Source organism: Schistocerca americana, chromosome 2, assembly GCF_021461395.2.
Source record: "Schistocerca americana isolate TAMUIC-IGC-003095 chromosome 2, iqSchAmer2.1, whole genome shotgun sequence".
NCBI classification, from domain to species: Eukaryota; Metazoa; Arthropoda; class Insecta; order Orthoptera; family Acrididae; genus Schistocerca; species Schistocerca americana.
The window spans coordinates 586,984,150-587,007,670 of NC_060120.1; the positions used below are offsets into that span (position 1 = coordinate 586,984,150).

At 37.7% G+C, this 23,521-nt stretch overlaps 1 protein-coding gene across 10 annotated transcripts in view; it reads right to left on the reverse strand.

Annotated features, from left to right (window-relative positions):
- Positions 1-23,521, reverse strand: part of LOC124591006 (oxidation resistance protein 1) — a 775,097-nt gene that overhangs the window by 238,319 nt on the left and 513,257 nt on the right. For all 10 annotated transcript variants that reach the window (XM_047131701.1, XM_047131696.1, XM_047131697.1 and 7 more), the window contains 3 exons: positions 18,495-18,670; positions 17,901-18,094; positions 5,353-5,632 (listed from right to left, as the gene is read on the reverse strand). In XM_047131701.1, the coding sequence (XP_046987657.1) occupies positions 5,353-5,632; positions 17,901-18,094; positions 18,495-18,670 (650 nt within the window). The remainder of the gene's footprint in view (positions 1-5,352; positions 5,633-17,900; positions 18,095-18,494; positions 18,671-23,521) is intronic.

Here is a 23,521-nt window from a genome sequence, read left to right on the forward strand (position 1 = left end):
TTTTTGCTGGATCACTCTTTTGTTCTCACCAACATATTCTCATATTTAGGTGTGTTTCAATCAGGAACAGTACACTCCAAAATTGTATTAATGAGATCCAAGATAACAGGAAGGGCAGCATATGTCATAAATTTTCAACATGTTTACTGCAGATCAATTTCGGCTAATGTGTAACTATTTTCAATGCAATAATAACCAGTACTCAAACATAATTACTATAATGAAGATAGATGTACAGTAACTGAAATCAACTAGCAATAAACAGATTAAAAGTTTACGACCACTGCTGTCCTCCTTCCTATCTAGGGTATTCTCTTATTCCCCCTACACACTCTTTTCTTCTGCTATCTGACCACCATCAACAGCTGTGGAGGTCATGACAGATTCCCAACAAACCATCTCTCAAAGATGTTAAGTTGTAGAGCTGCTACCTGTAGCTGATGTTTCAAGCTTTGTACACACCAGTTTCATAGTTTCCCCATAGGGAAAATTCTCATAAGTTATTATTATCTGCATCCTCTGAAAAAAGCTGCATTTCACCTGATTTAACTGCCAACATTTGGTGTACTGATCTATCTCCTCTACAACCTATGTTTATTAGGGATGGTATGTAACAATATAGTGGAGATGCCGAGTCGCAGATACACACAACAAAAAGACTGTGTGTGTGTGTGTGTGTGTGTGTGTGTGTGTGTGTGTGTGTGTGTTTGTGTGTGAGAGAGAGAGAGAGAGAGAGAGAGAGAGAGAGAGAGAGAGAGAGAGAGAAAGGGGCCACACTATTTTTTGACAAAGCTTACTTGTAGGTTGAAAGTGCTTTTTTGTGACAGTCTTTTTGTTGAGTCTATCTGCGACTCAGCAACTGTCCTTTTCATAACATTGTTACATTCCATCTTAGATTTTCCATTGTTTTATTGGGGGTTGTGCATTTATGCTAGTGAAAATATTATTTTAGTACGTTCAGCTACAGAAGCCACTAGTACTACTGCACGCAAAGCACTTCTAAGTACAACTAGCCCATACATTTGTTTCAAGATCCAATAAGATGCTAATTTCTGCTATTTTTAAATTATACTACATTACACCTCTTTGAACACTCCTGTATATTTAAACTAAACTATTACAGTCATCTGCACAAGGAAATGCAAAACTTGTCTGGAAATAAATGGGAAACTTTGTAATTGCATATAATGCCCTCTCTTCCATTTTTATGAGTTTCCACATATGTATGTTCTACTAATATACTCAAGATGTGATAATGTAGATGCTGTAATTTGTTCTGCACTGGCCAAATGTAACTAATATATTTTAAGAGTTTAAACTGAGGTAATAGAATACATAAAAAAGAGAAAGCTGTTTAATTTATTGCTACATGCAGTTTTGTGTTATGTAGGCAAAGGGGCACAGATGACGCAATCCATATCAACAACATTTACATACTGTTACACTCTGGTATTTAACAACAGGCTAAAACTTCTGAATGCATGAGAGCGAATGGAAACAGGGAAGTTAGAAATGTTAAGAAATAATTGTGCAAGTAATTGTAATGATGAAAATAGAAGTGCAATTAAAATACTGATTCTGCCAGGTAGGTATCCCTTCCACAGGCTGAAGTTTCTCCCTCACAGTACCACATTCATGGACAGCACATCATCAAGTGGCAAATAAAATATTGCCTAGTACGAAGATCTTACTAAGACCTTCGGAGATAGGTATGACCCTTCAAACCTTGTCTGCAAGCAGATCTAATCTACCATATCCACAGAAGCCCTCAATTTCCTGAACTCTCACCATCCCCAAACTTCTGCCAACAATTAGCTTCGAAGAAGCACCCTCCACATCACCCAGGATCAGCCTAGGTTAGAACAACTGAAAAATATCTTTCACTGGGTTTTCAACTAGATCTCACAGCCTTGAAATGAGTAACACCCTCCCCCATCTTCTGAACTGGTACTTTCACCATCCACTCAATCTACGAAAAATTCTGTTCTATCTTCATGCTACGCCAACTTCCAAACCCCTGCTCAATCTTTCCAACACAGCTAACTTCCCATCTAACTATGCAATAACTGGTTTCCTTTATTCCTTTCATAATTTGTATTCCTGCTACAGCTTCCCAGTAATATATGAATACATGGAATATTTCCTTATAAGATTTTCTGTTTAACAACACAGCATTAGTACAGTACACTGGAGGATTAACAGCATAATTGTAGACCTGAGCTCCACCCACTTTCCTTTTTCTTCTTTTGGACAATTACCACTTAGTTTGTCATAATCAATAACTTTTCTAGTAATCTACTGTGCTCCTAATGATATGTAATATTCTTATGCTGTTTAATATTAGTAAGAACTTTCAGTGGGAAAACTTTGTATTTATATACAGTGTTGTACTATTTTTCGCTACAAGATCAATAAATTGGTCCCTTACCACTACCACATTTGTCATTATTCACAGCATTAACTCCCTGGCAGAATCAGTATTTTAATAGCACTTCTATTTTCATCATTACAATTATTTCTTAACATTTCTAACTTCCCTGTTTCCGTTCCCTCTCATACAAGTCTCAGTCCAGCTCTGTGGTCAACATTCAGCTCTCCGACTAAGCAGAGCTGTTGATATGCCACCAACACAAACTGCTAAATCTCAAATTAGCTAGATAATAGAAACTGCCTTAACATCATTAATTTGCAACAAAGTAATAAAATAGCAAATACTATGAACAACCACCGTGTTCTTTTGTGTCTAACTTTTAAAAATAATTGTTAACAGGTCATTAACTTTTTTCCACAAATTACTTAATTTAAGACAGAACATCAAGCTACTTTCAAGTTAATAATTTTTAACTTATATTGTTTTGCTGCTGTTGTTTTGGCACTCTAGTCAATATTAGTATTTCCTACACTGATAGCCATTAGAACTGGGCCATCACGAAGGGGCATGCAACAAACTTCAAATTGACACGAACAGAGCGAAGACAAGAACTCTGAAAAAACAATTCCCAGATGAAAAAACACTTTCTCCACATTCAGTGACAGTGTACTTTCCCTTAGAACTGTAAAACTTATTAATCATTACACAATAGCATAGAAGGTATTGGTACTTTCAAAAGCAAAACCTAGCAAAAAATTAATGTGTTTTGGAAAGATATTTTATGCACAGCAATATGCACACTTCGTGTTTTCTTATTATGAAAGTATAAGTATTAATTCCACTGAATACAGCATGTTAGTTTGTGAAGCACTGAAATGGAGATTGTGTTGCACTTTTGTCAGCCAATTGTAGCTCCAGTCATGTTATCCCGTCAGCAAATGACAGAAGATATTAAGAACATAAACACATGACGCAATCAGCCAATAGCAAATCACTGTCAAGTAGCATGAACACACAAATACGCCAAGTCCATGGTTTAAATTAATATACATATAGTGTTGCTACAAGAAAATCTAAACTTTCACAAATAATATTGGTATTTTTTGTTTGTGTTACCCTTTACGATATATCAAACACAAAAGTGCCAGTAAAATTATAAATTATGACAAAAATGTCTGATTTTCTGGGCCCGAGGTTTTTCTAAGTAACTAGACCTCAAAGTGTGAAGTTTTGAATGAGAGTCAAACACGTGTAACACTATTCATCTTGCGTGAAAGAAATTTACTTTGAAATTAATGCTTACCAAACAACCATTCACAATATTTTCCTGCGACTTGTTAGTAATGTAAACAGCTGCGATGCCATGCTCATCGAAAGCAGTTTGCTGTTACAAAGTACTGCATAATATGTGTCCTAAAGCCATTGACACACTTTCCTATTAGCGGACACTTGCGTGCACACTGTGTTTTGCTGTTGTACATGGAGCATTTTCTTTGCGGCTGAAGTTTTATATTCACGTTTATCACTCTCTTATGTTTTACTGCTGCATTATTATACTGCAGTAGTGGGATAAAGTAAAATTCATGTTTGAGTATCAGTTCTTACCTGTCAAAATTACAAAAACTTAAATCAGAACAAGAAAAATGAAAAATTCCTGGAATTCTAAAAAATTCTCGGGTTCTTCCCAGTTTTCTCCTGGATGAAAAAATCCCCAAGTCTTTCCCAGATATCCCAGATGACCCTGCATGAAGTTTGTTATATGCATGAGTATGCAAATGATTAGCATTTGAGTGCAGATGGACAAAGTACGTAGGAGTAATGCCATTTATACTTCATATATATGGAAAGATTATGTAGCAGGTTTCCCAGTCACAAATCAGATTTCTATGTTTGTAGTTTGTGGTATGTTCACATTATGAGCAGTGTAAGAAAAAGGAACAATTGGACAGCCTATGTGTGAGTTTGACAGCAGCAGAATCCTACGGCTCAAGACATCATTGTACTGTCCATATGAATACTTTTCTTGCTGGAAACAATGTATTTCCTTATTTTTAGGTACATGATATGGCTGTTCCACACCCCACAGCGAAATGAACGATATATTTGTCCTCTTAAGCAGTAGCTGCATGGAGCTGTTGGAATCCTGCAAGCCATTGAGTACAGGTCTCCCGGACCTACATTTGTGTGAAATATTGCAGATATTTAAGCATGAAGAGAGAGAGAGAACAGTTGTTTAGCTTGAGGATAGAAAATGAACTCTTATGTCTAGAGCTGGTTTTAGAATAGAATTTTTCAAATTTATTGTTCTCTTGGAGAACGCAAATGGTCATGGGATTGCGATCAGTACGAGCAGCAACATTGTGGAACAATTAAAAAAGTCAACAGGCCCCAATATTGCCACTGTCAAATTCTGAAACATGCTGATAGACATATTTCCTCTTTGCGTGAAGCATCATCGTCACATTTAACTGTTGGTTGGTTGTGACATTTTTGAATGAGAAACTCGTTGTGTAAAATTTTCTTAATCACAGAATGTAGATATTTAATCCCACCTACTTTGAGTGGCTCCACAGATATGCCAATCATTTGCATATCCAAGCTTGTAGAATATACTTCATTTTGTTGCATGCACCTCATGATGTTGCAATTTTAATGGCCAGCAGTATAAATCCCACAATTCTGGAAGGAAGTGTCTAATGCAAGCTCTGTACTTTCCTCCTTGACACACAATTAATTAATTTAGTTTTAACTAGCAGGCTTGAGGAACTATAGACCACACATTTGATAATTCCAATGAGCATGACAGCGGCCTGCCAAAATACCAGTGTGAAAATTATACGAAACAGCTATTTTACCAGTAAGACATATTATGAAGTTTAACGGAGCTTGTAGGGGCCTCTATAATATTAATTTATGAACACAAGCTCCAAGAAGTACTTCTGAGAAGTATCAAATGCTACAGACCAGTACCAAAATAATACCTGTCTGCTGTCTGCATCAGTCCCATTTTCTACTGTGGTTGCCAGGTTAGTAGGTGTCACGAGATCCCGTTCAAAGGCCTTGGGGAAGGCATCACCATCTTCACGTCCAGGGCATGAACACTCGCTCTCATTGTCCTCTGGGGAAGATCGGGCTGGGCCAGCAAGCTCTGGAAAAGTCTCATCCTTCACTAGAAGAGAATCCTTGCCTGGCGAGTTCTGTCCTTTCTCATAGGTCTGAAAGGCCTTCGAATGGTATATTTCCGGCTTGGGTGTGTCTGCCCTGTAAGAAAAATGGGTTGTGTAAATCAGAACACAGAATTATTACAAATTTCTTCTATAAGATAAAGTCACATAAGAAAACAACAGTAGAAAAACAGAGAAGGAACAAGTGTGCTAAGTCCACTTACAAGAGACATCATGAAACAGGTGGTGAGAGTGAAGAAGGCAAGAATGTAGACAAACATTAACTACACAATCAAAGTACAAGACACAGAGATTGGAAAGGGGGAACTGTAATATGTAGTGGCAATGCTACCCAACCCCCTATCTGAAACCTAAAGATCAAGCAGACACAGCAAATCCAGCTAAATATCGCCCCATAACATGCCTACCAACAATATACAAAATATTAACTTCAGTCATTACACAGAAATTAATGACACATACAACACAGAACAAAATTATAAATGAAGAACAAAAAGGCTGTTGCAAAGGAGCACGAGGATGTAAAGAGCAACTGATAATAGATGCAGAGGTGACATATCAAGCTAAAACTATACAAAGGTCGCTACACTATGCATACATTGATTACCAAAAAGCTTTTGATAGTGTACCCCACTCATGGTTACTACAAATATTGGAAATATACAAAGTAGATCCTAAATTGATACAGTTCCTAAACATAGTAATGAAAAATTGGAAAACCACACTTAATATCCAAACAAATTCAAATAATATCACATCATAGCCAATACAGATTAAGCGTGGAATATACCAAGGAGACTCATTCAGTCCTTTCTGCTTCTGCCTTGCTCTGAACCCACTATCCAACATGATAAATAATACAAATTATGGATACAATATTACTGGAACATACCCACACAAAATCACACATCTGCTATACATGGATGATCTGAAACTACTGGCAGCAACAACTCAACCAATTACTAAAGATAACAGAAGTATTCAGCAATGATATAAATATGGCTTTTGGAGCACACAAATGTAAGAAAAATAGCATAATCAAGGGAAAACACACTAAACAAGAAGATTACATATTGGATAACCACGGCGACTGCATAGAAGCGATGGAAAAAACAGATGCCTATAAATATCTAGGATACAGACAAAAAATAGGAATAGATAATACAAATATTAAAGAAAAACTAAAAGAAAAATATAGACAAAGACTAACAAAAATACTGAAAACAGAATTGACAGCAAGAAACAAGACAAAAGCTATAAATACTTATGCTATACCAGTATTGACCTACTCATTTGGAGTAGTGAAATGGAGTAACACAGACCTAGAAGCACTCAATACACTTACACGATCACAATGCCACAAATATAGAATACATCACATACATTCAGCAACTGAAAGATTCACATTAAGCAGAAAGGAAGGAGGAAGGGGATTTATCGACATAAAAAACCTACATTATGGACAGGTAGACAATTTAAGAAGATTCTTTCTAGAACGAGCAGAAACTAGCAAAATACACAAAGCAATCACTCATATAAATACATCGGCTACACCACTGCAATTTCATAACCACTTCTACAACCCTTTAGATCACGTAACATCAACACATACGAAGAAAGTAAATTGGAAAAAGAAAACACTACATGGCAAGCACCCATATCATCTAACACAGCCACACATCGATCAAGACCCATCCAACACATGGCTAAGAAAAGGCAATATATACAGTGAGACGGAAGGATTCATGATTGCAATACAGGATCAAACAATAAACACCAGATATTACAGCAAGCATATTATTAAAGATCCCAATACCACAACAGATAAATGCAGACTTTGCAAACAACAAATAGAAACAGTAGATCACATCACAAGCGGATGTACAATACTAGCAAATACAGAATACCCCAGAAGACATGACAATGTAGCAAAAATAATACATCAACAGCTTGCCTTACAACATAAACTTATAAAACAACATGTTCCCACATACAAGTATGCACCACAAAATGTACTGGAGAATGATGAATACAAATTATACTGGAACAGAACCATTATAACAGATAAAACAACACCACATAACAAACCTGACATCATACTCACCAATAAAAAGAAGAAATTAACACAACTAGTCGAAATATCCATACCCAATACAACAAATATACAAAAGAAAACAGGAGAAAAAATTGAAAAATACATCCAACTGGTTGAGGAAGTCAAGGACATGTGGCATCAGGATAAAGTTGACATTATACCAATTATACTATCAACTACAGGAGTCATACCACACAATATCCACCAGTACATCAATGGAATACAGCTACATCCAAACTTACATATACAACTACAGAAATCTGTAATTATTGACACTTGTTCAATTACCCGAAAGTTCCTAAATGCAATGTAACATATACCGTACAGTTAAAAGGAAGGCACGCTTGATCAAGGTCCGCGTCACCTTCCTTTTTTAACCAGACGTAACGTCTGAGACAAGCAAGAAATAATAATAAACTCCGCCACTGCCGGTCCCAATCCCGGGGCCTCATCTACCAAGTGATGAGGAAGGAGGAGAGGGAGGAGTAACACCTCGTAAAAAAAACATGGGCCAACTGGCTCTGGATGGTGGCACCTTGTGAGGGCCCATGCCTAGGTTTGAAGGTGAAGTCTGGTCAATGGTCTCAAAAGTGGAAGAGGAATCGTAACTCCCAATGGCAGAGAGAGCGGAAGAACTTAATGGAGAAAACCATGAAAAATGATCATTTTAGACTAACAATCTGATCTTACCTTGGAATTTATTTCCTACTATGTACAGTGTACAATTTCAACTGCAGAATGGAAGGCCCGCTAGAAGAAAGCACTATCCCAGGCGGTAACTGAAGAGGAATCCACCATTGCTTTATGCAATGCTTCAGGACCTAGGGTTCTGGGGAGTCCCAACATCTGCTTTAAGGATGATTCAGGGTATCCTTGGTAACCTTCCAAACTAAAGTTCAAAAGCAAATTCTTTGCAGGCACCCTGAATGTAAACTCATTACTAAAATTTGGTCAACAAAAAAAAACTTTAAATTCTCTTGGATAAGCATGAAATACAAAATTTTAGCAATTCAAGGAACAAGATTTTTGGATGGAAATGTTACAGAAGCCAAAAACCACAGAATTTTTAAGGGTAAACCAGCAATAAAAATCACGAAAGACATGGCAATACTTGGACCACTTTCTATGTTCAAAAAAATTTAGTAGATAACATTATAGAATTCAAATCCAGTTCAAAAAAACTATTTCTTCTCACAGTTAAATGCAAAAATAAATAGTATACATTTGTTAATTGTCATGCTCCAATCAATGATGAAATTAAGAAAAATCTGAGTAAAGTAGAAGCATTCTGGGAACCTCTAGAAAAAAAAAAAATCACAAATTCCAAAAACAAATGATGCCATACTAAAGGGGGATTGCAATACACGAATAGGGAGGGAAAAATCGTTTCAAAAAATGGTAGGACATTATCCAGCCTATAAAAGAACAAACAAAAATGGCATAAGACTAATCAGTCTTTGCAGAACACTTCAGTTGAAGATAATGTCAACCTCCTTCAAAAAATTACGAAGTAAGGCAGAAACACGGATCTCTCCGAATCCAATGCTAGGGGATTTCCAGTTAGATGAAGTGGCTATTTCTAAATGCAATTTTAAAGAAATCATGAATGTAAAAGTTGCAAGAAACAGGGAATCTGATTCTTATCGTTACCTGACTAAAATTGAACTGAAATGTCTCCCCAAGAAAAAGAAAAAGAGACAGCAAAAATTAGTTAAATACAATACAGACAGGTCAACATGACCAAAGAGGTAGTAAAAAATTTTCAGGAAAAAATTAAAGTAACTAAATCAAGGAAATAGGATAAATATCGAAAGATATCAACAGGGCAGAGAAAAATGTATTTGGAACAACGAAAATGAAGAAGAAAGTCTGTTGGAATGAAATTTGTGAAGCAGTTACAGAAAGAACAAAACAATGGGAGAAATGGAAATGTTCTGGGAAGCCTGAACACCTTGATGAATTTAGAATGTAAAGGTAAGAAACAGCAAGAATGAAGAGTGCTAAGAGATCTTTTGGGAAATCACAACTTCTTGACATACAAAACAAAAAATAACTCCCAGAATTTCTATCAAATGTTTAAAGGTCATCTAAAGGGCTACCGAGCTCCAAGTATTTGCATCACAGATGAAAATGTTAAGGCAGACCTAAGCAACAGCCAGAACTGTTAAATACTATGAAAGTACTTTGAAAAATTACTGAACTGTGAAGAACCAGACTGTAAGCTAGAATTTCCAGATCTCCATGAAAATACAGCAGCAGTTCCACCACCTACAGCTGAATAAATTAAAAAAGCAGTAAGTACCCTGAGAAACAACAAAGCCAGAGGAGAAGATGCTATTGCAGCTGAACTTACTAAATGGTCTGAACCAAAAATTACAACGAGCCTTCACCTCATGTCTGAAGAAATATGGGAAACTTAAAAGATACCAGAAGACTGGAAAGTGGCTCTCATCCATTTCTTGCACAAGAAAGGTGTTAAGCAAAATTTAAGTCACTACAGAGGTATATCTTTGTTGCCAGTAGGTCATAAAATATTTTCAACAATATTACTAACCAAGGTAGAAGCCACACTTTAAAGTCATTTGGGAGAATATCAGAGGGGATTTAGAAAGGGCAGATCCTGCTCAGAACAGATTTTCGATCTTTAAGTCCATAATTCGTTACAGGCTTGCGAACTCTAAAGATGTAGTTTCAGCATTTATATGTTTTAAAAAGGCATTTGACTTGGTTGATAGTGAAACACTAGACCAAGTGATTAGAGAATTTGGCATCAAATCTAAATTAGCAAACCTTATTCATGAAATGCTCGCAGACACCAAATCAAAAGTAAAGTTTTGGGGTGAAATATTGAAGGCATTCAACATAAAAATAGGTGTAAGGCAAGGTGATGACCTGTCTCCACTACTCTAACTGCGTGCTAGAGAAAACAGTAAGAAAATGGAAACAAAAAGTAAAAGAGCAGAAGCTATCACCAATCAGACTGGAAACTAAAAACAAAGGTATTGAAATTCACTGTTCAGCATTTACTGATGATTTTGCCATTCTTTCTGAAAACCTAACAAATGCTGGAATACAAATTAATCTCTTATAAGAAATAGCCAACAAAGCAGGTTTAAGAATATATGTGGGAAAAAAACAAAATTTATGACAAATATAAAAAATGCTCCAGAATGTTAGGAATGTGTACAACAAAAGATGTCTGTCTAAAAATCTTAAGATACAGCACTACAACATAGTAGTAAAACCTGTGAAGGAAAGTGAATGTTTAGTACTGAACTGCAAATTACACAAAATTGAAGTCCTTGAAAGAAAAATCATTCGAAAAATACTTGGGCCACCAAAAAATACAGAGGTATGTAAACTAAGAAGCAATGAAGATGTTTATTGCAACAATGCAAACATATATGGAACTCTACAAAAGAGGCGACTGCTATTTTTTTGGACACTTATACTGAATGAACATCAACAGGTTAACCAAATAGATTTTTAAATATCTCTGGTACAAGAAGTCAACAATAGCCTGGATTCAAGAGGTTAGAAAATATTTGGAAAGAAGCAATGTAAGTGAAAAAGATGCAACAGAGAGATTTTCAAGAAGAAAGTGTCAAAAATGGAATGATTCCAAAGCAGGAGGGAGAAGAAGACGGTCAAAATGGTCCGAGGAGATAAAAAGGATACATAGTGAAAAGATGAAAGAATACTGGAGGAAAAAGAAAGAACAACAAAGAAGGAAGCATTGAAATTTATGCATGGTCCAGATTACCCAAACAAAGAAAAAAGAAAGAATAATAACAATTTAGAAAACATGGGTACAATTTAAATAAAACAAAGCAGAATTCATTTGTAAGGTAGTTTTGAATACTGATGTATTACATTTACAAGCTTATGATATTATATGCTGTTTCATCCGAAGCAATCACTCAAAAAGTATAGATCTGTCTTTACATTCAAAGATAAAATTTTAATGGTGGATGTCATTGTAGAATAGCTTTTACAGAATGTTAAAACTACAGGCCACAGTAGTTTTGATTGTAAGTTCAGTTTTATTAGCTGCATTATTACATTATCATTTGAATTTTGCCATGACATTGTTCATAAAGGTAACCGAAGCATTTGCTTTGATTTAATTGTAAAATCTTTAACAATAGTACAATGCAGTAGTTGATAATGGATACAAATCACAGTTGTCAACTTGTCGAGACACCTGGATCTACACCCCCATTTATCATTGACCGGCTTGGGTGACTCAGTGATATAGATAGCTGTACCGTAGATGCAACCACAATGGAGAGGTATTTGTTGAGAGGCTAGACAACTGTTTGACTCCTGAAGAGGCAGCAGGTTTTTCAGTAGTTGCAGGGGCCTTTAACATCAGTCAACACTGCGCTGCCACGTTGATACTGCAAACAGCTGGAGGCAAGGGGAAACTACTACTGTTATTTTACCCAAGGGCAAGAATCTCTACTGCACCGTTAAATGGCAACGGTGTCCTCTTGAATAAAATGTTTTGGGGTAAAGAAGTCCCCGACGGGAAACATACAGATTGAAGTGTGGAATTTTTTATCCCTTAAATGGGTAAGTAGATTAGAAAATTTAAAAAGAAAATGAATAGTTTGAAGTTATATATAATGGGGATTAGTGAAGTGTGCTGGTAGGACTAACAAGACTCCTGGTAATGCGAGTACAGGGTTATAAACACGAAAACAAATATGGGTAATGCAGAAGTAGGCCTAACAATGAATAAGAATATAAGAATGCAGATAAGCTACTATGGACACTGCAGAGAACAAATTATTGTAGTGAAGATAGACCTGAAGCCACCACCCTCCATAGCAGCGTAAGTTTATATACCAACTAACGCCGTAAATGAAGAGACTGAAGAAATGTATCATTCAGACAGTTACGGTAGAGGGAAACTTAACTGTGATGGTGGACTGGAGTTTGACGGCAGGAAGAGCTAGAGAAGGAAAAATAGTGGATGAATATGCACTGGGTGAAAGGAATGAAAGGGGAAGCCCCATAGTGTAGTTCTGCACAGAGCATATTCAAATCATTGCTAACAACTGGTTTAAGATTCAGGGAAGAAAACTGTATGCATGAAAGGGACCTGGAGACACCAGGTTTCAGATTGATTATGTAAAGGTAAGACAGAGATTTTGGAACCAGGTGTAGGAAATTTCCAGGAGCAGATGTGGACACTCTACATAATTTATTGGTTATTGAGAGTAGATTAAAATTGAGAAACTACAAAAAGATAGGAAATTAAGGAGATGGAACCAGGATAAGTAGAGCACTAAGCAATGATCGCCTGACCGCAACAGATGATCAAACAGGTAAAAAGACAAAGCCTAGTAGATATCCTAGGATATCAAAAGAGGTATTGACTTTAATAGATGAAAGGAAATAATGTTAAGCAACATGCAAGGCAATACTGACCCTACTATTAATTTTAGGAGACAGGTAATCCTCTGTTTACAGCTTCTGTAGATTTGGAGAAAGCTTTTGACAATGTTGACTGGAATACTCTCTCTGAAATTCTGAGAGTATTAGGGGTAAAATACAGAAAGCAATATGCCATTTACAACCTATACACAAGCCAGACACGTAACTGGAGTCGAGGGGTATGGAAGGGAAGCAGTGGTTGAGAAGAGACTGAAACAGGGTTGCAACCTGTCCCTGATGTTATTCAACCTGCACACTGAGTAAGCAATAAAGGAAACTAAATAAAAATACAAAGTAAAGGAAATAGATCTCGGGGGGGGGGGGGGGGGGGGGGGGGGAGGGGGGGGGGATAAAAGCTTTGGTATTCACTGATGTCATTGTAATTCTGTCAGAAATATCCAAGTACTTTTAAGAGCAGTTGAATGGATTGGATTGTGTCTAGATAGGACGATACAAGCAAAATCAAAACAAGGCTAATGGAATGTAGACTAATTGAGTAAGAAAACCTGAGAGAACTTATTAGCAAATGACACACTAAAAGCAGTAGATGAATTTTGCTATTTTGGCAGTAAAGTAACTGATGGTTGAAGTTGAGATGATATAAAATATAGATTGGCAATGGCAAAAAAATCGTTCATGAACAAGAGAAGATCGTTAACATCTAATACAGATTTAAGCATTAGAAGTGTAGCCTAGTAGGAAGTAAAATTTGGATGACAAGCAGTTCCCACAAGATGAGGAGATGTTACTTAAAATCTGTCTTGATTGCAAAATTTTTATTCATATGACCGGTTTGGGTTTGTTTAGAACCATCTTCAGATCGGATATTTCAGTTACAGGAGTAACCCGTCCAAATCCAGCAACTTTCACCTGCTGCGTCACATATGTGACGCAGCATTTGGAAGTTGCTGGATTTGGACGGGTTACTCCCGTAACTGAAATATCAGATTTGAAGATGGTTCTGAAAGAACCAAAACCAGTCATATGAATAAAAAATTTGCAATCAAGACAGATTTTAAGTAACATTATAAAATCACTTATTGCTGTTATCCCATAAGACATTATGTCTGTTTCTGCAAAGATGAGGAGATGATAGAAGCTTTAGAAATGTGGTGCTACAAGAGAGTGCTAAAGACTGGATGGGTATATCATGTAGCCAATGAGGTGGTACTAAATACAATTGGGGAGGAAAGAAATTTGTGACTTAACTTTACTGAAAGAAGGGATCAGTTTATAGGGCACATTGTGGGACATCAAGGGCTCACTAATTGAGTAGCGGAGGAAAATACAGAGGTTAAAAATTGCAGATGGAGATCAAGAGATGAATACACTGAGCAGGTTTAAAAGGATGTAGATTACATTAATTGTTTGGAGATGATGAGGCTTGCACATGACCGAGCAGCACGGAGAGCTCCATCAAACCAGTCTTCAGACTGAAGGTCACAACAACAACAACAACAACAACAACAACAACAACATGGATCTGTATTCACAATTCGGCAAAATCTTAAATTTTAATATGTCTCCAAAAGGATGAATCAAGTAACAACAAAAGTTTTACATAAATGAAGAAGTGTGACAGTAAGCTGGGAGTAAATCCCATTCAAACAGAAAACTCTATCTTAGGCAGGTACAATGGAGTTGTGAAACTGACTGAAGAAGGAACAGTTTCAGTATGTGGGAGAAGATATGAAAGCTGAAAATCCAGAAATGCAGTACTAAATAGATTTTTACTTTAAAATACTGGATATTATAGTAAGTTCTCCCAGTGAGAAATTTCATCAGCTTAAAAGTCACAATGAGATTTTTTATTTTTGTATGACATTAGTAAAATGAAAGATATGTCACAGGTTATTTATTTATTTATTTATTTAGCGTATGGCTATACATGCAACATTAATACCTCAAGTGTTAGACATTAAAATCTTAAAACAATCATAAATATAATTTATTTAAAAACAAAGATGATGTGACTTACCATACGAAAGTGCTGGCAGGTCGATAGAAACACAAACACACACATACATACACACAAAATTCAAGCTTTCGCAACAAACTGTTGCCTCATCAGGAAAGAGGGAAGGAGAGGGAAAGACGAAAGAAATTTGTGGCTTAACTTTACTGAAAGAAGGGATCAGTTTATAGGGCACATTGTGAGACATCAAGGGCTCACTAATTTAGTAGCGGAGGAAAATACAGAGGTTAAAAAATGCAGATGGAGATCAAGAGATTTAATTTATGTTTATATTGGTCAGTTAAAAGGTTATATCGAGGTTTGAGATCCATTCTAGCGCCGATGGGAATGCCTCCAGGAAGTCGGACCAGTTCCCTGCATATGCTTGCAAGGAGCATTCACCATGGATGTGTTGGATCGTCTGTCTAGGGGCACCGCAGTCGCATTCTGGTGACATCGCTCTTCCCCATTTATGTAGTGAATCCGCACACCTGCCATGTCCAGTACGTATTCGATTTAATGCGGACCATGTTTTCCGTGTTAGTTCCATTCCAGAGATGTTGCAGTTATAGCTCTCAAACCAGGTCTGTAGTTGGTCATTTGTCTTTTGGTTCCAATCTAGTCTCCATTGTTTCATGTGGTCATAGTTATTATTTTGAAGCTGCTCAGCTGTGCGTATGGGTGGCTTTCTTGATTTCAATCGAGAATGTCGCAGTTATGAGAATTCTTCTTTAATTGGTAGTTCTGGTTTTGTCTCAATCTTTCTGAATTCGTGCAGTAGGGCCGCTTTTCTACGCAGGTCCGGGGGCAGGATATTACATAGCACCGGTAACCAGTACGTGGGCGTTGATTTAACAGTTCCAGAAATCAACCTCATTGTGTTATTTAATTGCCTGTCAATAAGTTTGGTGTGACAGCTATTAATCCAGACTGGAGCACAGTACTCAGCCACAGAGAACACTAAGGCGATAGATGAGGTGCGTAATGTTTTTGCGTTAGCTCCCCAAGTAGTACCGCAAAGTTTTTCGATGACGTTATTCCGTGTTCCAATTTTTGCAGTGGTGTTCTCCAGATGTTTTCGGTAAGAAAGAGTGCGATCCAATGTTATACCTAAGTACTTTGGAAACTTTTTATGTTTGAGGTTGGTGTTTCCGAGTTTTATGTTAATAATTTCATTTGCCATTTTGTTATTAAGATGGAATGCAGATACTTCAGTTTTGTTAGGGTTTGGCTTGAGTCTCCATTTCTTGAAATAATTGTATAGTATTTCAACGTCATTATTAAGGACTTCCTCTGTATTGAAGAGATACTTGTCTCTGGTAGCCAGTGCTATGTCATCCACATAGCAAAATTTTCTTGACTTTGTGTTTGGGAGATCTGCTATATAGAGGTTAAACAGAAGAGGGGCCAATACGGAGCCTTGCGGAAGCCCGTTGTTAATAAGTTTTGTTTTGCTTGTCTTTCCGTTTAGGGTGACCTGGAAGGTTCTGTTACTCAGCATATTACGTATTAAGGATGTTACAATCTGGCAAGGAATCACTCTTAAGAGTTTGTAAATTATTCCATCTCTCCGAACAGTATCATATGCAGATGTTAAGTCTAGAAATACAGCACTTGTTTTCAATTTCTGTTGAAAGCCAGCCTCTATGTAGGATGTTAATGCCAGAACTTGGTCACAGCAACTACGGCCAGGTCTGAAGCCTGCCTGTTCTATAGGTAAGTTCTCCATAATAATGCCGCTAATTCGATTATGGACAAGTCGTTCGAGAAGCTTGTATGTACAGCTAAGAAGTGCTATTGGTCTGTAGCTTAGCGGTTGGTCTGCTGGTTTCCCTGGTTTCAGCAATGTCACAGGTCATTCTAAGTGACGAGCATTCCAAATTGGGTGACAGTTTTAGTGATAGACAGGCAAAGTATCCAGTCTTGTCAATTTTAAGGAATGAACTTAAACTGATCTCAACATTGGTAAATCATTTTATTATGCAACTGACACTTGCAAACTCGTCCAATAGTACATCTTTGCACCCAATGTAAGTGCAGCCTTAATATTGTCCCAACAGGACTGGTGACAGTGTCAGGTAGAGAAAGAATTATTTCCTAATTTAAACCAATTAAAACATACCTGTGGTCAACAATTGGCAAGGCATGACTGCAAGGGCTGGCAACTTTGTCTATTGAACATGAGATAACTGAATGTTTTGATTTCTACAGTCCTACTGGAGTTTGCTGATGGAAAAGGAAGGAAAAATAAGAGAAGTATGTAAATAATTTTAGTCTGATTTATTAATGTATGTTGAGCTACTTCGTTTATTTACTCAAAGATTTGTTGCGGGGTGGGCCTACATTTGTTTTGCCTGACAGTGAAATAGTTTGCCAAATGTCACTCGACCATGCAAACCCATTATTGTATGTGCTGTTTCACATACTATGAACAGTGACAAATGAATGCCTCTATGAACGTTGACTTGGATGATCATCGATTAGTTCTTACAACACACTTCTAAGTTTGGTATTACCTTTTGTTGTCCCTTAGACCTATGAAGGAGACTAGTGGATTTAATCTAACATGATACTTCTGAATCACACAAAATGGTAAGAATGGATCTGCCCACATTGAACTGCTGGCAAATATCTGTAATGCAATTCCCCAACTTGTGGGTACTTATAGTTCCATTCAAATTATAACCTCTCCACTGACTCACACCAACAGTAATGCAGTCTGTAATGGCAATTGGACATCATCTGTAGTTTCTGCACATTTTTGGTCACATACTGTACATTACAACAGCCATTCTTTTCACTGAAATTAAACAGGGTATTGCATTAAGAAAGCTGCAGTTCTTTGGGACTCACCTTTTGTTGTCGCCAGTATGGTGGCCCACTCTCATGTGGGCAATGTCATAGTAGATAGCTGCATTTACCACATATTCCATGGGAGCAATTACACCATACATCTCTGGACCATGCTCAATAACTAGGGGATCAGATACATTTGGGTCAAACATTACTGCATTAGGCGTCACGAGCAGCACACCACCAACAACACCCTGGAACAGAAACATTTTTGAAGTTTGTGAGTTTTCTAAGGTATGATAACATTTTATTTTTTTGTGTGTGTGCAAGGAGATGTAAAATAAGTAAATGTGAGTCACTGCTCCATGAATTCACAATACATATTTCACAAAAAAAAAAAAAAAAAAAAAAATAAAAAAAAAAAAAATACCACAATGGGATGGTTCCTTTGTGTTACCACCCCTACACAAGTTGCGCTTGCGCTTTAGGTTTCGTTTATCTTCAGTTTCATAATATAACTGTGACAGATCAGCTGGGGAGATAAAACACCCACTGTCAAATTTTCCTTAAAATATTGTGGTATCTAGATAACGAATGAACTGCCGTGTCAAAATTGCGTAGCTACTATGTGCACATAGTGAACAAGCACTGCACCTGTCCGTCAGTTATGTGCCGCACATTGATCTTGAGGAAACGTCTTTCAGCTCGCTGCTCCTCCAGCGATGCACCACTGCTACCTGTAGTATCAGGGTGGGAGGGGTGCGTTGCTTCACTCATCACAGGTGGACCAGTTGGTTTTGGTGACACAGGCCGCAAGCTCTCCAGAATATCTGGAAAATGATGCAATTTTCAGCTTCAGTATTTCATTGACTTCATTAATAAAAGATCTTATGCAGACAGTATTAATGCCTAGATGCAATACCATGGTAAATGAATAATCCGTGTTCACAAACATTGTATCAGAGAACCAAGTATGGGTGCTTCCCCATTGTTGATGTGTCCCACTGGTGCTGAAAGTTCCCACTCCTGCCAGAGTCATTGGGATGGGAAATAAAGCACCTACTTGACAACACTCCATCATCCCTGGGATAGGTCCTAAAGCACCTACTTGCCTACACTCCATGATGGTACTTGTTTTGATTAGTTTATATGATGATAATATGGCAAAGAAATCGGTATGCAACTTGTGTTTTGTTTGGAAGAGTGTAAGTACTGTATTGTTTAGTCACATGATAGCCTACATACATGTTGTCAGATTTTTTCCTAAAAATCGCACCCGATTGCCTTTCATATTACACCCTCTAAGATCCTATGAATGCTACTGGAAACTCAACATGAGGATGACAGCATACCAAAGAAAGCTTTCTAAAGCAACAATTTCAAACAATACTACAGTTGTGATTAAGAGCTTTTAGCGATCACATTGCAGTACTTTCACAGCATTAGCGGCACATGACTGGAAAGACACACAATGTGATTCAAAAAGATGATGTTATATCAAATTAAAAATAAGGATCTCTTAACTAACATTTAGCAGTTGCTATAGAAGATCCAGTACATAAATGGTACTGCATTCTAGATTTTCTTAAAAGCAACAGGAGTTTGATGCCATGTTTTCGATCAGATATGAATAAAAGACGATGAAATGCAGTATATTGTTTGGCACAATATTTCATATTTCCTTAATGTGGGCTCCAACAAGTCTATTACATGGTATTTTTGGTACTCACTGATTTGGTTCAAGAGCAGCTCACAGATGGCATTTGCTGCATTCCACTAAGGCTGCCAACACATAAGGCAGGTTTTAATGGCCAAATAATGTAACTGAATGTATATGCTTTGTCTTCTGCTCATTATAGCATAGATTTTGCCAGTTCCACCAAATCATTGCAGTCCTTCGGAGGTGGTGCTTAGATAATGTGTAGGTTCAATCATAACTTACCATATTTTACAGACTGTAAGAAGCACTTCAAGGAATTTCTGGTAAATTAACATTTTTACTATTTTTATTCTCAGGCTGAAAAGGCAGACTAAAATAAATTCTTAGTTTAAAAACCCCACAGACCTTTACAATCCTTGATAATCTTCATCTGAACTTACTTCTTCTTCTTCTTCTTCTTCTTATTCTTCACCATCGTGTCCTCTTCATATTTAAGGTGGTCTACACTGCCACTGAGAGTGTTATTTAATCCGCATTTCTTGAAAGACTTAACACTAGCGTCTTCTCTCACTAGACCATGACTGTTTTATCCACTGACACTCATTGTAGGTCGTTTTAAAGCTCCCTTCAGTGTGAATTAATTGTGGGTTTCATCCATCACCCATCTGTTCCATCTCCCTCTCATATAGACTTTAAATGGTTTATTTACTGAGACATCAGGAGTTTGCAGTTGTGAAGCAAGTCCTCCTAGAATAACAGCAAGATCTGTATTTCCCTGTCTCAGTTTCTCTTTTCACAGAATTTTTTTCAAACTACTTCTGAACTGATCTAGCACTGGAAGAGAATTCTTCTTCAATAAAGAACATCCCTTCTCTCCAACACTCTGATAACCCATAATTTCATACCAGCCTTGTCCATACAACCCTTGCCAAGAAAGTGAGCACCACCTAGTAGTATTTCAGAAGGTTTCAGCATTGTTTTGCACCTGAAAATGATCACTGGATGAAATTTTAGTAATGTCAGCACAACATGGAAGGACAACAGTGTAGTGTTTTTTTTTCATGTCCACTTGTTTTTATACACACATCAAAAAAGGTTTTGCATCACCTTTGTTCTGGAACCTGTACAGAAAATTGGACAAGAGATCAACATAAACATAATTTCTGCCCTTGTTATTGCTCATGAAAACCACACCTTGCATGTTGTACCACCATACAGCAAGACCTTCAGAGCTTGTACACACCAGTACCTCTAATACCCAGTAGCATGTCCTCTTGCACTGATGCATGCCTGTATTCGTCGTGGCATACTATCCACAAGTTCATCATGGCACTGTTGGTCCAGATTGTCCCACTCCTCAACAGTAACTTGGCGCAGATCCTCAGAGTGGTTGGTGAGTCACGTTGTCCATAAACAGTATTTTCAATCTATCCCAGGCATGTTCGATAGGGTTAATGTCTGGAGAACATGCTAGCCACTCTAATTGAGCGATGTCATTATCCTGAAGGAAGTCATTCACAAGATGTGCACAATGGGGGTGTGAATTGTCGTCCATGAAGATGAATGCCTTGCCAATATGCTACCGATATGGTTGCACTATCAGTCGGAGGACGGTATTCATGTATCGTACAGCTGTTACAGTGCCTTCCATGACCACCAGTCGCATATGTCGGCTCCATATAATGCCACCCCAAAACATCAGGGAACCTCCACCTTGCTGCATTCGCTAGACAGTGTTTCTAAGGCGTTCAGTCTGACCAGGTCGCCTACAAATGCGTCTCCGGCGATTGTCTGGTTGAAGGCACATGCGACACTCGTCGGTAAAGAGAATGTGATGCAAATCCTGAGTGGTCCATTCAGCATGTTGTTGGACCTATTTGTACCGCACTGTATGGTGTTGTGATTGCAAAGATGGACCTTGCCATGGACGTCAGGAGTGAAGTTGCGCATCATGCAGTCTATTGTGCACAGTTTGAATCACAACATGACATCCTGTGGCTGCACGAAAAGCATTATTGAACATAGTGGCATTGCTGACAGGATTCCTCCGAGCCACAATACATAGCTGGCGGTCATACACTGCAATAGTAGCCCTTGGGTGGCCTGATCGAGGAATGTCATCGACAGTTCCAGTCTCTCTGTATCTCTTCCATGTCCGAACAACATTGCTTTGGTTCACTCCGACACGCTTGGGCACTTCCCTTGTTGAGAGCTCTTCCTGACACACAGTAACAATGCGGACGCAATCGAACCGCGGTACTGACTGTCTAAGCATGGTTGAACTACAGACGACACGAGTCGCTTACCTCCTTCCTGGTCGAATGACTGGAACTGATGAGCTGTCTGACCCCCTCCATGTAATAGGTGCTGCTCATGCATAGTTGTTTACATCTTTGGGTGGGTTTAGTGACGTCTCTGAATAGTCAAAGGGACTATGTCTGTGATAAAATACCCACAGTCAACGTCCACCTTCAGGAGTACTGGGAACTGGGGTGATTCAAAACTTTTTTTGATGTGTGTAGTTACAATTTTAGCACCTTTCATGGCAACAGTTCTGTTATTCGGCTCATCAAATGTCAGAGGAGTTTCATCCATATTCGCTATTTCGCTTAGTTTCACACTGGTTTTCTTTTGATGTTGAATACTAAAACAATGGAAAGATAATATTTCCTCTTCATACAGCTGTGGCATTTTCTGAGATACTATGGTTTTCGTTCGTATGCTAAGTCCATCACACTTCATAAACTTGTAGCACAAACCAACTCCAACCTTCAAGTCTACAGTTCCACTGTAGCGCTAGCTTACGAGCATGTATTTGAATCTTTTTTTTTTTTATTAATTTAAAAGCCATTTTCACTGTGTCCTTGAATTCATTTCAATATGTCACCTTCTCATTTTGGCCCTTTTGCTGTACTCCTCCGTTGGTCTTCCTGATTTTTTCAGTTCTTCACTAGCTCACAAATTGTGAATGGTTTTCTCAGTTGCCGCTCAGCTGCACTGTTTCCATGTTGTATTGTTTACGCTGTAGTTTTCATCATGTGAATACCTTTAATTTTTTCTATTACGAAACTAGCTATTAACAAAAGTACTGCACTGTTACCGATAACACAAATTGCTTTCAATTCAAGTTCACTGGTAATGTAAACTGCAATGATGCATCATAGACTAAACTGTGTTCTGTATTTGTGATGGCTGGGCATGAGGGAGACAGTGTTAATACAATTGCGAATACACGCAACTCACGTTCATCGCATCGTGCACTGCTACTTCCAGTTGTAGTCAATGTTGCCAGACAGAGAGAGGTTTCCTGTGGCAAGGAGGAGGGGAAAAAAAAAAAAAAAAAAAAAAAAAAAAAAAAAAAAAAAAAAAAAAAAAACACACATCTTATAGGCCTTCCCACTTTCCTTAAATATTGTGCTAAACACCACTTTAAAGCTGGACTGCTATTAGTAGTATATCAGCCACTTAGGAAGTTCCACATTCAAGTGATTGTAGACAAACCATAAGTACAGTGTTCACTAGCCTACTCAACACCACCAATTTCTGATTTATGTGGATGAGCCATGTTTCGTAATCTGAGTGTAAAATCACAGTAGTCAGACATACTGAAATAACTCTACTGTAAGAAAGAAAAGAAGTCACCATTAACAGGATGGAATTTCACAAGGGACCAGGATCTACTGTATCAGGCAACACACAGTCACCTTGCTTACTTGTCTTAAGCTACTGAGAAATTCTGATGTGACCCATGCTCTCAACCACAAAAGCTTTCCTGTAAATGGATATGAACACAGTAAGTATCACTACCCCTGTCTGAGCCTGATGCACAGCTAACTGGTTCTGCCATACAGTTGCCAACTAAGTACAACCTGAACTCCAAAAAGTGAGAGTACCAAATTCACATGTCTCTTCCACATTACCCAAGGACATGGAGATCCCAAAATCTTTGAGAAAAGATGGAAGTGGAAAGTTTTTAAGAGAGCTGACACACAGAAGATAGTTGTGTGTTTGCCATCTTGGA